The 16,366-nt window shown below is 40.9% G+C and overlaps 1 protein-coding gene across 1 annotated transcript in view; it reads right to left on the reverse strand.

Moving 5' to 3' along the window:
• Positions 1–8,044, reverse strand: part of CERKL (ceramide kinase like) — a 48,897-nt gene extending 40,853 nt beyond the window's left edge. The window contains exon 1 of the mRNA XM_030241741.2: positions 7,822–8,044. Coding sequence (XP_030097601.2) covers positions 7,822–8,044 — 223 coding nt within the window. The remainder of the gene's footprint in view (positions 1–7,821) is intronic.
• Between the last annotated feature and the right edge of the window lie 8,322 nt (positions 8,045–16,366).

Raw genomic sequence — 16,366 nt, forward strand, 5'->3', positions numbered from 1 at the left:
CCTTTACCCATTGTCACCTCCTGAACCTTCTCCAGTCCTACATTGCCTTTGCAGAGGACGCCAGAACTGCACACAGTATCCAAGATGTGGTTAAATAACTGCTGGTTTATAGAGCATACAAACATCTGCTTTAGCCTCTACTTACATTCTAATTATCCTTACCATAATAATCCTAACAACTGTTTAAGTGACAGATGACATTTTCCACATGATGAACCTATAATCATACACATTAGGAATGGTATAGCTACAGCTCCTGATCTTTATTCCAAGCTGATGGCATTCAAGTAAGAGATCGATTCACTAATAATTACGCCATGTGTAATTAATCCTACTCTTGGACTCACTGTCCTGTTGCCTAGTCAAATCTGTAAAACTGCCATGGCTTTGAAGTTGGGCTGGAGGAAAGAACTTACTTTGTTGCTCTGCTCCCATTTAAAATCAATATTGCTGAATGCTAATGAAAAAAACAGTATCTGCTTTAAGCAAGACAAACATTCATATACATATAAATCATTGTAAATTCAGTACTGAATGTCTGTGTGTACCTTCCCCAAACCGTTTCCATAAAAGAAGTGAGACCTAGGGACAAAATTTCAAAACCACCACCTGCTCTTTTCCATCATCTTTTAAATAAACTACTCAGAAAATGCAAATAAAAAAAAAAAAACTCTTATTTAATTTTAATTTATACTACAGTTAAAAAATATACAAACCTTGATCAGGTACTCATTTTCCTGCTAAGCATTGTTTTCCAAACCAACTCCAGTTACTACTAGCCCTGTTAAATTAGTGTGCTGCAGTCAAGTGTCCAAGAAACATTACATTTGACATTAAATACTCAGAGTATTCTTTTTCCTTAAATAAAAACAATACAAAATAAAAACCAGACCTCTGTATACAATCTTTTCCCAGTCATGGTAACATACAATACACTTAGGTTTATCAGAGAAAGTCAGCTGCAGAATCCACTGAATGAAATCACAAATCTGTTCAAAGTTTGATGCTGACATGAGTTTCCACCATCTAGAGCCATCTAACTGTTAGTGTATTATTCACTGACACCACAATAATTGTGATCCCTGGCTAATCACCTCGCTCCAAGTTAAATTACATAGATGTGACAGAGCAGGCCTTTGGGAAACCCAAAACCATCCGAGTGTGAAATCTCTCAGTACCTTTGTGACAGAGCATTTTGACAAGTCTCCAAAAGGCCATGAAACAAACAGGAGAGCAGGGAGAGGACTTGGACAGGAGCAATCTCATTTTGAACCATCTTCAGAACAGTCAACACATCAGCCAGGCAAAGATGTGCTATTTTCACACAGAAACCCAGCAAGTCACCTTGATTTTTTTTTTCCTATATATTGTTAGCAATTTATTTACAAGAATTTTCACTCCTTAGAATTTCATAGGCTTTTTTTCAAAAGCCATTTTCATATGGTATTTTTAAGTGAGAACATTTATTCTATTTCTACTATGCTTTACTAAAACAACGCTGAATAATATAACTACAGGATAATTTTAAGCTTTTGTCAAATGACAGGAGTGTGATATTACAATAAGCACTTAATTACCCAAACTCAGATCAGTGTGTGCAAAACAGCATTATATTTAGTCATAAGGATTTATTGCTGTTACCCTTAACTTGATCATTCACGTGTCAAATTTTGTTTTTCCAAGACTGCCTGCACTGTGTAAAGATCTGTTTCCAGGATACCTATAATTGTGCAGTACATAACATCTGTTGCTTTGCATTTTGAGACCCTCACAAAGAATACTTTCCTATATTCACTTGAGTGTATGGACTGGCAGAACAGATATATTGTCACAGTTCAAACAAACTGACAACTACAGCAACTATTCAGTACTGAAAAGCATCCAACTAACTGCCATCTGACGCTGCTCAAACAGGCAAAAGCCAGGAAATGAAGAGTTCAGGGCTGAATTCTGTTAATGAACTGACCATTGGTTTAAACTTGCAGCACACAGGTGAGAAATAGCCACATGCTGGACTAGAGGCCTGTGAGTTACACCAAGTCATTGAAAAATTGTTGTCAGTGATTCAATATATTCCTTTCACAACTAAGTGAGAAACTGGGGAAGGAGGAAGTTCCACCAGACCTTAAACAGAAGTGAATTGTGTTTCATTAAATCCCTCATCAAAATCAAATCTCACACAAAAATTCAGGCTTACAATTTCAATTTTTTTTATAACACCTGGTTTTACTGTACAAATCTGCTCTTCAACTAAAGGGGGAAGGGTTCCTAAATTGTAGGACAAGAGTTCCAAAACTACTTCCCTAGAGAAATAGTTTGAGATGTACCATCCACACCTTTAGTCCACAGACACCAGTATTTTTGAAACAACCTGAACAATTGGAAGGAAAATGTTCTAGTTACTTAAGTCACCAGTTTAAAAGGTTAAAAAAAAAACCAGACACAACTCAAAAAATTGACAACTAATGTCTATGAGACAGGAATCAATTTAGAAAAGGATCCTGGTAAAACACCATTCTATAGCAGTCACGGCACTAAATGACAAAAAGGTCAAATTTTGAAAGGAAACAGCAGATACCACCACAAAACTAGCAGATGTTCCTAAAGGATCATCTGTACAAAAACATAAGCATATGTGAGAGAAATCCAACACTATCACGAAATCAGTTGGTGTCTAACATAATAGCAGTTCCTTATGGCAATATGGTAATACATGTATCAGATACTCAACACATTATGGTTTTTTGTCTGCACATACTGTTACAACATAAGTCATAAAAACCAGGACCACTGATTTCCTCAAAAGGAAAACATTAGTTCCACAACCCACAAATGTTAAGGTACACAGACTACTCTGTTCTTCAGGTTATGTTCTCAGATTTTCAGCCACTTAAGCTTTTTCAGAAATTGTCTTAGTAGGATAAAAATACCTTTGGAGAACTCCATGTCCTGAATAAAAACTTCCTTCTAAAGGCAGTACATAAAGTAGCCAGATATACCTAAATGAAACAGCAAACAAAAAGGGATTTCTTCTATCCAATATCTATGTCTTTGGGTTTTACATAATTGCCATAGCATCAGAATCCAACTCACTAACACAGGCAGAACTTAATGTGTACACAAACCTGAACACAAAAATAAAATTTTTAAGAACTAGCATAGAAACTTTTTTCCTGGAACAAAGATTTAAATATCTGATCTCTCTCTTTGGAGGTAGAGAATTAAAGTGTATATAAAAGGCCCTATTAGATCTCCAGAGGATGTTAGCCCTTTTCAATGTAAGCAGAGGTGCATAAATGTGTGAAATACAAGAAGGAACAGAAAGAATGAAACAACCTAAGTTGTGCCACAAACACATGAACTGATCTTCTGATAAAGGAAAAAAAATCAACATGGACAGTCAAGATACTATGTTCAAAAGTCCCCTGAAATAAAGAACAAATTTAAAGACTCCTTTAATAAATGTATCCTATTTCCATACATATTTTTAAATTCCACAATAAATTGTAGATTAGTAAATTATTTTGCAGGTTCATGCAACATTTTTCTAATAGACATTAATTTTACAGACTTCCTGGGAAAAGATTTGAGTGTCTTATAAGTTCAGACACCATGGGATTATTTAAAACTGCATTCTTTCTTCCTTCAATTTACATCTTAAAGCCATATATTAATGTGGCACATGAACACGTCACTTTCAGTTACACTTCATATTTTAATGTCTCTTCCTTAAAAATAGTTTTTCTGTCTGGATAACAGATAGGACTCTTAGAGAAAATATGTTCTCTACATGTCAGAGGTAGAATCAAAAGCTTTGAATTCGGTCCTCTTGGAACTTCAGTAATTCACATTTTGTAACAGCCAGTTTCCATTTCCATTATTCCTGACTGACTGATAGACTGACAGATGTCTTACTTTAGAGATCCCAAACAGACTATTGGTATCTATTTCAGCCACATCTGTTCCTAAATAGCCTTGGCAACAGGCCACTATGCACTCAGAATTAATTTTAAGTCCTTTATTTCTGACTCTTTCACTGTTGAAATACAGCAGTGATTCTTTTTCCTTATTGCTGCACTTACCTAGAATATCTGTAAATCTATATTTTAAATTATTAGCAACAAGAAATGTAGCATACTATATTTAAGAATAGTATACTTAATATATTGATTAGTTTAAATTCATTATAAAAAGATATATTTTTATTTTTATTTTATTCATTGTGAAATATATATTCAACAATACATTAACCTCTGGATTGCTCCAAGATCTTATTTTCTTGTTTGTTAATTAATTTAGAAATTATGTTCAATTACCTATACTTAAAAAGCAAGTTTTACCCAAATTATTACTATTATTATCCAAATAGTCAGCCCAGCCCACAAGCTGTCAGAGAATAACTTCATATTCAGTTTAGTACAGTAGATACACACACAAAAAATTACACTTATAAAGTTATCAGGATGATCAAAATCCTCCAGGCTTCACATACTGGTAAAGCACTGGACAATTGCCAGTTTTGTTACACTTCCTACCTGTCAGAAGTCTGCTGAAAAACTGTAATTATTGTTAATCAGGAAACTCTGTGGCAGATTTTAAAAACATGCTTGAGGCTTTAAAAATTATCAGAATCAAAGCCTTATTTAACAGCAACAAAAATATGCATAAAGAAGATACAAATAATCTTCTGGGAATTTAGAAAAAAATCACATATAATATTCAAATCTGTACTTAAGGTATCTTTATCTGCTTTAGTTTTGAAGCAGCACTCAATATGAGAACCTCCACAGTTCAGGGCTGGAATATCAATAAAGAAATCTTGCCTTTTTTTTTTTGATTTCCATGATTATAGCATAGGAATGCCACATAGAAAGAAGCTAGATTAAAAAAATACCAACTACTGCCAGTGAGCTCTGTGTCTCACTGAGGCACTCGGTGCACAGTTAAAAGCAACAACCAGCTATGGGTCAAGGGGTTCTGCCTCCAGGGAGGAGAACAGGCTCAGCTGAGCTGCACAGCCAGGCTGGAGCTGCAGCCTCTCCAAGGGGGCAGCTGAGCTGTGCCTCCCACTTGTCCACATTCCCACCTGACACATTCACTCCCTCAGGCTCCACAGCCAGTTACCTGCCCAAGACTCACTTCTGCCATAAGCTTTGTGATAACAAATAACACACAAAATTCATAATGGGCCATGCTTATTTCAGAGGTAGGAACTTTCTGTAGAGTGAACAACAAAGGAAGCCATCAAAAGTCATCAGCAAGAATGGGTAGCCAAAACCCCCTTGGAGATGGAAGCTGCAGAACTCCAGGACAGAGTAAAGAAGGAAGTCCTGATAATCAGGCTGCCTAGAGCCCCCGGGAACAGCACAGTGGAGCAGAACTACACCTTCATCTCTGTGACATGACTGGGCCCAGGCACAGCAGAGGTCCCTGCTTGGGGACTTTGAGCTGCAGCTTTGAGCTCTGGTGGAATCTGGAGCAGCCAAGGCTGCACAAACTACCACGTGTAAGAACAAACAATCAAAAGCGCAGAGCTGCAGATGACAAACAACAAGTTCAGCAAGACAGGAATTCATCTGGAGAACTATGGGGGATGGGAGGTTAGGAAAAAGGGAACAAAGCAACTACCTCATAGTTCTCTGATTTTGACAGACTGTAGCAATTGCCATAGAAGAAAGACCTTTCTTTAAAATAGGAAGAATTGCTACGTATGAGTCCAAGCAAGAGACATTCAGCAGCATTAGCAAAGCGTGAAGACCTGGCTTGACCTCTTAGAGCCTTAGGCAAACTACATTAGGAAGCTTTTGGGTTGGAGAGAACATGCATAAGCCAAATCCCAGAGGAAAGACTTGTCCAGAGAGCCTTTAGCCATCTCTGAACACTCCACTGCTGTACTTATCTAGGAATGAGACCCTACCACAGATGGCTCCTCCCAGCACCAGTACAGAACACTCCAGGGTAAGGGCTGCTGGAAACCAAGAATAAAGGAAAGAAAAAACATTCAAGCTCCAGAATCTGTGTTTGACTGCTGCAACTGCAGCCTCTCAAAAATTAAACTATTCAGTAGCTCAATGCCACATAGTATAAAAGCAAATTTTCAGAGAAAGAAGTTTCAGCATATATTTAATACATGTGCAGTTAAAGCCCAAATCCTGATAAAACTGGCAGCAGTTTGTCAGGGCTGCTTTCCATCAGATTCCTGAAGTCCTGCCATCTGCTATAGGTCTGACTATAGGCACTGCATATGTACATCATTACCTTTCAGGAGCTATGACAAGTTTCTAATGTCTGTATGAAAGTAGCAACTGAGAGGGATGAATTTTTCCTAGGAAAACAAACAAACCAGACCAGCCAAACAAAATAAAAAAGCCAAAAACACACAAATCCCAAAACACAGAATATACTCCCCATCTTTGGAAGAAATATATGCCAGAATCAATTCTTCCTGTCTGCACCTTAATATCCTTCAGTGATGACAATTCCAAGACAATTACAGACCCTAGTTCCTGATATATGGCAATTCAACCTGTGTTAAAGGAGGCAGAACATAAAGTGACACTCAGAGCTCTACACACAGAACTAAATAATTAATAAATCACACTATAGATCACATACACAGAGACCTGTAGATAGTCCCAAATGAGGAGGAAGAGAGCCTCCAGCACTAGCAGCATTACTTAAGGCACCCAGACTGGCTCCCCAGGGGGAAGGGCTGTGCCCCACACCGGGTGTGGGGACATCAGAACTCAGTGGTCGGGCTGAAAAGCAAATATTTCAGTGTGAGTGCAGCACTGTATTAACACAGTTAAATTGTGCAGAGGAGAGGAGTCAGCAGCAGGGCTTGACTGTGTACTTGTTCCGTTTTGGTTGCTCTGGTACCCCAACATGGTTACATTAAATGAACCATAATGACTTCACCTGCGAGCATCTGACTACTTTGCTTCTCTAAATGCTGACTCTATGGCGATGAGATCTTACTTACAGGAACTTTTAAATTCTGTCCAATACACTTCTAAAATAAACGTGGTATTTTAAGCCTGGACAAGCTAACCATGCCATCCCAGAAGGCAAACATGCTGCCTGGAAACTGGATTCCTGAATACAACTTTGATTTCTCTTTCATGTAAACACTGGGAGGTCACTGAAATAAACAAGGACGTTTAAGAGTGTGTATGCAGTTTTACAACTACATATATGTTTCCACAGTTTCTAGGAGAAAAATATCTATTTGGATAGGTTCAAGCAGCATTCCTTTGCTTCTTAAACTTTTGAATATAATTTGTTTCACTTGATCAAATACTGTAACCACACTTTCTCAGCCTGTTGGCGTGTGCTCTGGTATCCAGAGCAACGACAACCTGCAACAGAAGCCTCATCACAAAACTCAGGTACATCCCGCGAAACCATAGTCTCCTCTCTGAGCTCTAGTTTATGTACCTGCCCAAGAGTATAAACCGGGAAAAGTTGTTGATGCATCAGAAACAAAATCAAATCCTCTTAACTGCTCGGCCTGGGGCTAAAGAGGCCATAAAAACATCCTCTCTACCTTCTGTCCCTTTCGTACGACCCACCAAGAAGACAAGACTCTTGCCAGAGAGAGCTGGTTCAGGTACAAGACACTCAAAGCGTTATAAACAATTTTTCTTCTTAGTCAGCAAAGTAACCTCGAAGGGAACAGAGGTGCCCGACAGCACTGCCTTTAAGCACTTTACAACAATCCCGGTTTAGGGTGACTGCCCCGCGCTGCCCGGAGAGCCCCGGCCGCCTCTCCCCGCTCGCCGCACACCCCGGCCCGAGGCGGACACCCCTGCCCCGTCCCACCTGTGGGGCTCTCGGGCAGGATGGGGCTCCAGCGGAGCCGCCGGGCGCTCAGAACCACGTCGCAGCTCCTCTTGCCGATCTCGAAGATGCCCCTGAGGAGCGTCTCGTCCCCCGCCCGGGCCTGCGGGGCCGCGGCCAGCGGGGCCACCCTCCGCCGCCGCTCCTGGTGCGCGGCCCGGGCGCGGCCCTGCGGGCGGGGGAGCGGGGCGGCGGCGCCCGGCATGGCGGCAGCAGCACCCCCGCTCCGCTCCGGCCCCGCACCGCCCGCCGGGCCGAGCAGCGCCCGCCCCGCCCCGCAGGCGGGGCCGGACCGCCCGGGGGCCGGCGGGAGGGTGCCCGGCCCGGGCCGGCACCGGGACAGTGCCCGTGCCTCGCCGGCAGCAACGGGACAGGGGCGCCCGTCTGCCGGGACCGCGCGGAGCGCCCGGCGCCGGGCAGAGCGCAGGGCGGCACCGGCCGGACCCGCGTCAGGTGCGCTGCCCACGGGGAACCGCGGCCCGAGGGCGCTCGGGCATCTCAGCGCTGGGCTCTCCTCAGTTACTTCTCCAAGGAAGGAACGCTCTCACTACAGAAATTAATTTTCCTCGTCAGAGTCCCACGTCTTCCACTTTTCTGTTATCATTAACAATATTGCTATTACTTAGCTTCAGGAAACCACGTAAAGTTTTAATAGCCCTTCCATACTAAAAAGGCTGAGTCTTTCACAAGTTGTGACTCTGACATAACTTTAATGTAAATACCACGTTGGCATTCCTGCTGCAAAACAGATTATTGCCATAAACCCAGGTTTATGGCATCATCTAGCTGTACCCTCCATTCATAAGAATGCAAAACATTGCATTCGAGCAAAACAGTGACTTGGTGTCTGATACTGACTCGAACTAGAACAAATCTGATACCAAGTGGGCCAGTGCAGAAGGAATACCCAGAAGGGTTGCGTAGTCATCCCTCATCCTCAAAGCTTGAATGCAAGGGAGGAAGACCACTTTACTCTTGCTCTGTGAATGATAGACTTTACTGCTTGGAACTATAGCAGTTTTACTCACAGCTGCTGTAAGATTCACTGATGACAATCACCTTAGAGTGCAGAGCCAACTCCCATTGGTAAGACACTTCTGAGCCTCCAAGGGCTAAACTTGTATGTTTATAAAGTTTTATAATGGCATGGCAGCTCACTAGGGAATGAAAAGGATAATCTTAAGAAGTTCGGTCATTTTATCTTTAATGCTTGTAACAATACAAATGTATTTGTTCTTCTGAGAAACAAAGCAATAAATTGAAAACATTGTCCTTTGCTGGCGGATACAAGATACAGTTTAAGCCCCATGTTAGAGTATCCTGTAATGTTTTGCCTTGGAGAAGAGAAATGTTTATCGCAGCCAAACCAGCCAAAAGCTCACAAGATGATGCATGTTCTCAAGGCATGTTGCCCTCTTTCGTAATTCCATAAAAAACAGTACCAAGCTACTTAGTATGTAGCTGAGAAGACAGGTTTAAGACACTTTAAAAGTCATCATGGAACAACTTTTTGATACTCATTTCCATTTATTATTCTGCCATGTTTAAAGTATATTCCTAATATTTGTTAAATATGCAGCCTGTTTTCAATTTGCATCTAGCCGTTAATACAGCTTGTACTGAAATGCAGCCCTCACCAATTTGCCTTTCTGAATCACATGACCACAGAAGGTTTATGTTTGCTTAAAGCTTTTAGTAATTATCACAATTTTTGTTTTGTCCCTTAGGTCTTCTTTGTTGGGATATAAATTTCTCAGCTGCAAAGTAATCAGACAGAATAAGGTATAAATATTAGAAATTATGTGTAGAAGTTTTGTGCAAAATATCTTTAAGCAAAAAAAAAAAAAGGGTGATGAGGCAGGAAGAACTGTGAGCCAAACTAGCTTGCCTTAACATTTATCATTCTGATACAGCAGTAGATGAACCAATTCAATTTGTGCCTGTTATTTGGTGTCAGTGATTTTTAATGTGTTTGCACTGTGTCATTCAAAAGGAAAGCTAAATCATTAACTGGAAGATAAAGCATAATATGAAGCTAGATATAGTCAAATCTCTTTTGAGGCCCTATGCCCTCTATAATTCCCTGCAGTCATTTGTATTTGTTTCTGGGGCAATTTATTAGCCTATACCACCTAGTATACGTTATATATTATCACCAGATAATTTCTACTAAGGTAGAGGAAAGGGTAAATTGGTAACTGGGTTAGAACCCTAAAATATTAGTGTTTTCAGTATCACCAGTAGGAAACTACTGCAGTTCCTAAGAGACTTGTAATATCCTTTGACTGATGTAATTAAAACTTCTAACACCTTCCTATAGACATTACTTGAAAAGTCTATTAAATCAGTAACAGTTAAGTACTACATGTATTAGATAAAAACATGAAATAGTGAGAGAACTCTGCAAAGTAACAAAAACCATAAAAGTCTGTTTGTTGTGTTTTGCTGCTGTTCACAAATCCTCAATGCCCACAATTCTTTGTAAATCTGAGACAGACTTTTTTTTCTGGGGGGAAAGATTCCAAACAAGTCTATTCTAACAGACTTTTTTTTTAGTTATCAAAAATTTCAGATTTGCACATTGAATTTAGAAATGCATGGAATAGTCCAGCAGTATAATTTTATCAATTTTTCTAGGCTGTGTCTGGAACTCTCACACATAAAACTCCCTTGAAGTTTCTTGTAAGGAATGGTTGTGTGTATTGATGTGATGTATCAGTGGTATCTTCTGTGATGATCTCATATCAGAGCAAGAAGATGCAAGACAATCAGCAGGAATTGTATAGCAGGCATTCAAGCAGCATGGAGCACTGAGCCTACATGCAACAGGGCAAGGAAGTCTGGGGAGGGTGTTAGACTCCATCAAACACCCAAACCATCAGCCAGGTTTACAATGATGAGGAAGGTCTGGGTCTGCAGGGTTCAGAGCCAGATGTGGATTGTGGCTGAGCTGCAGAGCACCATCACACAGCATCTGGAATTGAAAAAGTTGCAGTCCCAGAAGGAACTTGAATAGAGCTCCAGGCTCATGTGTAGGGTCAGTGAGGGGGTTGCAGGTGGAGATGCTCAGGGTTTTTAAGGCTCAGTGGTGGCTTCATTGGCCTTGCAGGCAGAAGAACAAGAGGAGGAATTCTGAGGAAGAGTAGGAACAGGCTGCATTCAAAAAGGAAGTGGCGTTTAGAGTGATTACAAGTCAGGTAGGATACCATATGCCTGACCAAGGTAAACAGAACTGTGTGTAGCTAAGTTCAACAAGAGCCCAGATAGCCAGAGAAACCCCTTGTATCAAGGTAAGGCCAGCATCAAGCTGCAAAGCAGAGTCACTAGGTCAGGTCGGGTGACAGCAGCCAGTGTCAGTGCCAGCCCAGCAGCCACCAGGGAAGCTTGTGTTATCAAGGCAGGTCCAAAGTCAGACAAGAATATGGAGTTTGTTGTTGTCTTAGATAACTCAAGCTCTATCATCATCATAGTACGAGGATTTCATATTACCTGAGCTTCATACCTTCTTGATGTTGCTCACAGGCAGCTCCTCTACACACTGACTCCTCCAGGTCCTTGCAGTAATCTGACTCTCCTCACTCCTCTTTCCTTACTCTTATATAGCACTAGTTCTTATTGATTGCAGGTGTGGCCTGTTAAGATCAGGCCTGCCTCCAATCTTCAGCAACTGACCCAGCTGCAACTCACTGGGGGACAAGATCACCCTCTACAGTTTGTGGGTCAGGACCTGGATATGGCACAGACAGGGCTGCAATGGGATGAAGGTAGACACCACGCTTAAGAGCTTCTTCCAAACCACAGATCTTGCATGAGAGAGGGGACATCTCCCTTGTGGTGTCTTAGAGTTTGTTCTCAGCAGTCTGGACCCTCGAGAAGTTTTGTCCCAGGTCGGGGAGCTGGCCTTGAGCACAGATGGCCTAGGAGAGGGAAGCATCCTATGGACCAAGAGAGAGGTAGTAGGAAACAAGGAGAGGAACTAAGCTCTCCTTAACTAACTGTGTTTCTGGAGCTCATCTCTTGCTCTCTAGATGCTTAGAAGTAATGAGAGCCTCAGAACACTTTTTCCAGAAGAACCTTGTGAAGTGAAAAAAGATGTAGGACAACCTGTGGCAGAAATAGTGAGTGAGGGAAGTACAGCTAGTGTTAACTGAAGGACAGCAAGCAGGTAAAGCTTGCTATTGGAAAATATGTCCTCACACCTCAAAAAAGGTGTCTGTAAAAATGCATTGAGGTAAGTAGGCCAGATTTGCATTCATAAGAAGTGTGGTGTTCAAGTTAAGGAACAGGAATTTAGACCAGAAGCGATGAGGGGACACTGGGGAAAATATCTTTTCCCCATTCCAGAGCTTTTGACTGAATATTTCTGGTAGCTAACTTGTTTTCTGGAGCTAATGGAGATTTCTTTCTGGAGAAACCTGAATTTTGAAGTTGGCAGCATAGCCTTGGCTTGTATGTTTTTCTGGCTGCAGTGTGTGTTTATGTAATGTGGGTTTCGTGTATAGTCAGTTCTCCTTCAGCTGTTCATTCACAGATATTAGCTCTCCTAAGTATAAGCTCTCCCTTCTTACATTTCTACTTTAGAAAATAACCTTTTGTAACTCTTAATATTAATTCAGCTCTGTTGAGTTGGTCTACCATGAAAAAGTGACATTAGGCAGAACACCAAATTTTTTGCACCATAAGCAAAGCCATAAATTATTCTGAAGGAAAATTGTATAAATGGTCTGTAGAAGAGAGCATTACTATTGCTAAAGATCTTCAAATTTTCAAAAGAAGGAAAGCCTTAAAAAACAGAGAAAGAAGCATAGGCAAGGAAATGGACAAACCTTTGCAGAGAACAGTGAAATTATTACGCAGGTATAAGAAGCTGCAGAAATGCAGTCTGAAGTTGCAGCCATTCCTGATATTCCCATGAATTGAAATTAATCTTAATCAGTATAATAGAGAAAAATGTGGTGATAGGAAGAATATGAAATGAGAATGTATTGATCAGAGTATATTGTCTTTTCTTTGCATGGAGGTTGGTATGCTATCTTTTTAAGGTTTTTTTTTCCTCTGAATCTTATTGTCTATTGCTCTGTCACAGTGTTGGTAAACATGTAAATATTAGTTGTTTCTATTTTATTTCATGCAAAATTCAGTGAACTCTATGCTGCAAACTACTACAAGCTAGGGAACTGAAAACTAGGGCTGATATTCTATGTTTTACATACCCTTTAGGCAACCTAAATACTTAAGAGAATGCTTTGAGAGCATTGTCAGTTTTAATTTTGTATTGCATAGCTTCTGACAGTTTGTTAAATACATATATGAATTATTTAAAAAACACTTATGTAGATATTAGTGCATTTGTAGATCTTCAGCTCAGTGTTTCTATATGTATTTATGTACTATGTTTTTCAAGGATTTTTTCTAATATGGGATTTTCAGCTAAGGAAAGAGTGTAGACCATTTATAATTTCTGAAATAATTACCATACAACCCATCTTGGACAATAAAAACAAAGACCAATTTCTACATATTTTCCCTGATACAGAACCAGGCAGAACTCCAAGTTTCATTTCTGTTCTTCCTCAATAGAAATGAGTGAGAAATGAGTGGGTTTGTTTGATTTTTTTAATCTTAAGATACCTTTTATATATATAAAAGAGAATGAAATGTAACTCTGTAATTTTTATAACTATTTGAAAGGATGATTCTCTGACCAGAAGTATTGCATTTTTTTAAAAAAAGAGATTAATGTTTTTTATATGTCAAAAGCAATTGATAAGGTCATGGTGGATCCAGTTTTAGTCAGTTAAAATATTGAAATAATTGTGAGATTTCCTTACTGTTATGGAAGATAGAATTGTTTTTCTTGCCCTCAGTACTTAGTTTGGAATTATTTCTATTAATCCTTATTACCTCTGGAATTGCATGTTGCTTTTCCATGTTAGTTTATTAATATTCTGTAACAGTATCTTTTGGAGAAAGAGGCTCTCTGTTTTCTTCTGGTGAATTCAGGAATCTCAGTTCTCCTTGAATCGATTTCCCTTTACCTGGAGACTCCTTCTGAGTGCACTGGCCCAAGGTCTGATGTTGTTCAGGTACATTTTTCATTTGGGCTGGGTAAAACCAGAGGGTTCAGTCTTCCAGGAATCTTGTGGATGCAACCTGGAATTCCACCATTTCAGACTCCTCAGCTGTGTCTGTCACAGCTGACAATGGGTCCACAACCTCCACAGATCCTCTTCTGTTGTTCCAGAGCACCAAGAAGGGAACAGTGGCAAGTCATGACTCTTTCTTGTGTACTGTACCTGCAGATGTAACCTCAAGCCTGCACCAGTGGCAGAGCAATTTCTGCTGTCAGAAGTTTGTCATAAAGAGGAAGGGAAAGGCCATTGGTCACAACCAGCCCTAAAAACAGAGTTTTAGGCCTGTGCTGGCTGACCCAGTGTGTGGGTAGGTACAAATCAACCCCAGTTTTCTGTGCGTGCAGAAGTTGGATAATCCCACTACAGCCTTAGTGAATTAGCGATGTGTTCATAGGACAGGAACAGTGTGAGTAATTCTTTCCATTAAAAGAGACCTTGATAGACCTTCCTGTGGGAGTCATGAGCAGAAATTTCAACATTTGGCTTGATGTTAATAATATGAAAGAAATATCATGGAGACATCAGAAGCATCAGCAAAGCGGGGGAGGGGGGAAGGTCTCCAGTATTTTATAAGGGTGGTGATAGGGAAAAAACCACCCAAAACTAATTGAAATAGGAAAACTCACTAGTGATTTGTAAATTAGAGCCTCTAGTTACCAAAATGCCTAATTAATTTTCCTTATTAGGTTGCTCATAACATTAAAACATTACTTTCTCTGAATTATCACAGTAGCAAATATTGAGATAGCCTAGACAGATCTTTTAAGTAGGTTGCATTGGCTGGAAGAGTTGAATTCTGTTATCAACAGTGGAAAAAGAAAAGGTAATTGAAAAGGTTTCTTGTGATTTGGAAATGCCTTCCAAATATTCATTAAACATTTAAGCGACTAAATTTGCAGAATATGTTCCTAACATTGGCACTGGTTCTGTGGTATTTCTCTCATCAGATGGAAGTACTGTGTGTTATGCAGAGTGCATTCATGCATAAACAATATCATTTTCATAAATTAAAACCTCCCCTGCAGAAGGAACATCTGTGCCTGCCTTTGAATAAAAGATGGTGGCATGTGAGTTGCCCCTTGACTGACTAGAAGAATCCTTGTATTTAGGAAGAAGGTGCATAACCAAAAGGCAAGCAAGCCTGGGTCAGCTTTTACAGTTTTATCTGAAAAATCATCATTCATTTATCCCCCTCAGGTTATCTAGGGCACACTTACCCGTACTGCCACTGACTGGAAAAGGTTAATAGGTACTTGAAAAGTTGTCTTTTGCGTTCTTTCATTTAAGATTCAGCAACAGTTTTCGAGTATGGAGCTGCAGGCTCTGGCAAAACGCAGGGAGATGCTGCAAAATGCATCAGTCGGCATCCCAATTAAATTTTAGCATGTTTTTAACGGGGAAGCCTGGCAGCAGGGGCTGCTGAACCTGCTAGGACAGGTTTGCCATGCTTACACGTTGGATTTCCGTAGCTACAAACACCTTTAAAATAGACGCCAGAAGCTTGAATTCTCCTGGGGGAAAAAATACCCTCATCCATAGGAAAGCTTGTTTACTTTCTGCTGGGTTTAGCTGAAATATTTATGAAACACCTCTGCTTTGGTACAGGCTTCATGTAAAGTATTTCAGGTAACGTCTTAAACCTGTTTCTGATGATCGGAGGCAAAGACCTGTTGATAATTGTTCCTGGTCATTAGGGGAATTGCTCTCCCGCAGGTTGTGTCTCCGGGTTTCTTAAGCCTCGGAATAATCAGTGAAGATTAAAGGAATACGTTTCCCGTCTGGGAAGAGGAAAGGACGATGAATCGATAACTCGGGTCCAGGTCTGCCTTGCGGAGGGAAGGCGCACCTGCTGCCGCCGCGCCGGGGCCGAAGCGCCCGCTCCCGGGGTGCGGGTCCCGGCCCGGGCTGGCTGCGGGCACCCCGCGGGGAGAGCCGCGGGCGGCAGGGCCAGGCTGAGCTGCTCGGGCAGGTGCGGGAGCCCGGCACAGCCCGCTCCGGCAACCGCAGCTTCCAGGCGAGCTGCGGTTCGGCCCCGTTCCCCTCATTCAACAAATCAGCATTGCAAATAGCCGGGTTCGCTGCAAACAAACCAACGCCTCCGTCCCCCCCCCCGCCCCCCCCGGACCGAGTACTTCTCAAGGTAAGTAAAGAATCCGTGTCCTTTTTTTAGACCAATTTTATTCTACAAATAATAAGTGTTGCACCTTTCATGAGCTATCCGAATAAAACAATAATCCCATAGGAATTACTTACACTAAGAAAAAAAAATCACATTTAAGGAAATATGCAACATTCGACCAAATGTTCAATACTATGTTGTTGCCAAAGGATGGATGTTTTTTTTTCTAAAATCCCAGTGTGCATTACACCATAATATACAGGATTACAAACAA

This window comes from Serinus canaria, chromosome 7 (assembly GCF_022539315.1).
Source record: "Serinus canaria isolate serCan28SL12 chromosome 7, serCan2020, whole genome shotgun sequence".
Classification (NCBI taxonomy): Eukaryota; Metazoa; Chordata; class Aves; order Passeriformes; family Fringillidae; genus Serinus; species Serinus canaria.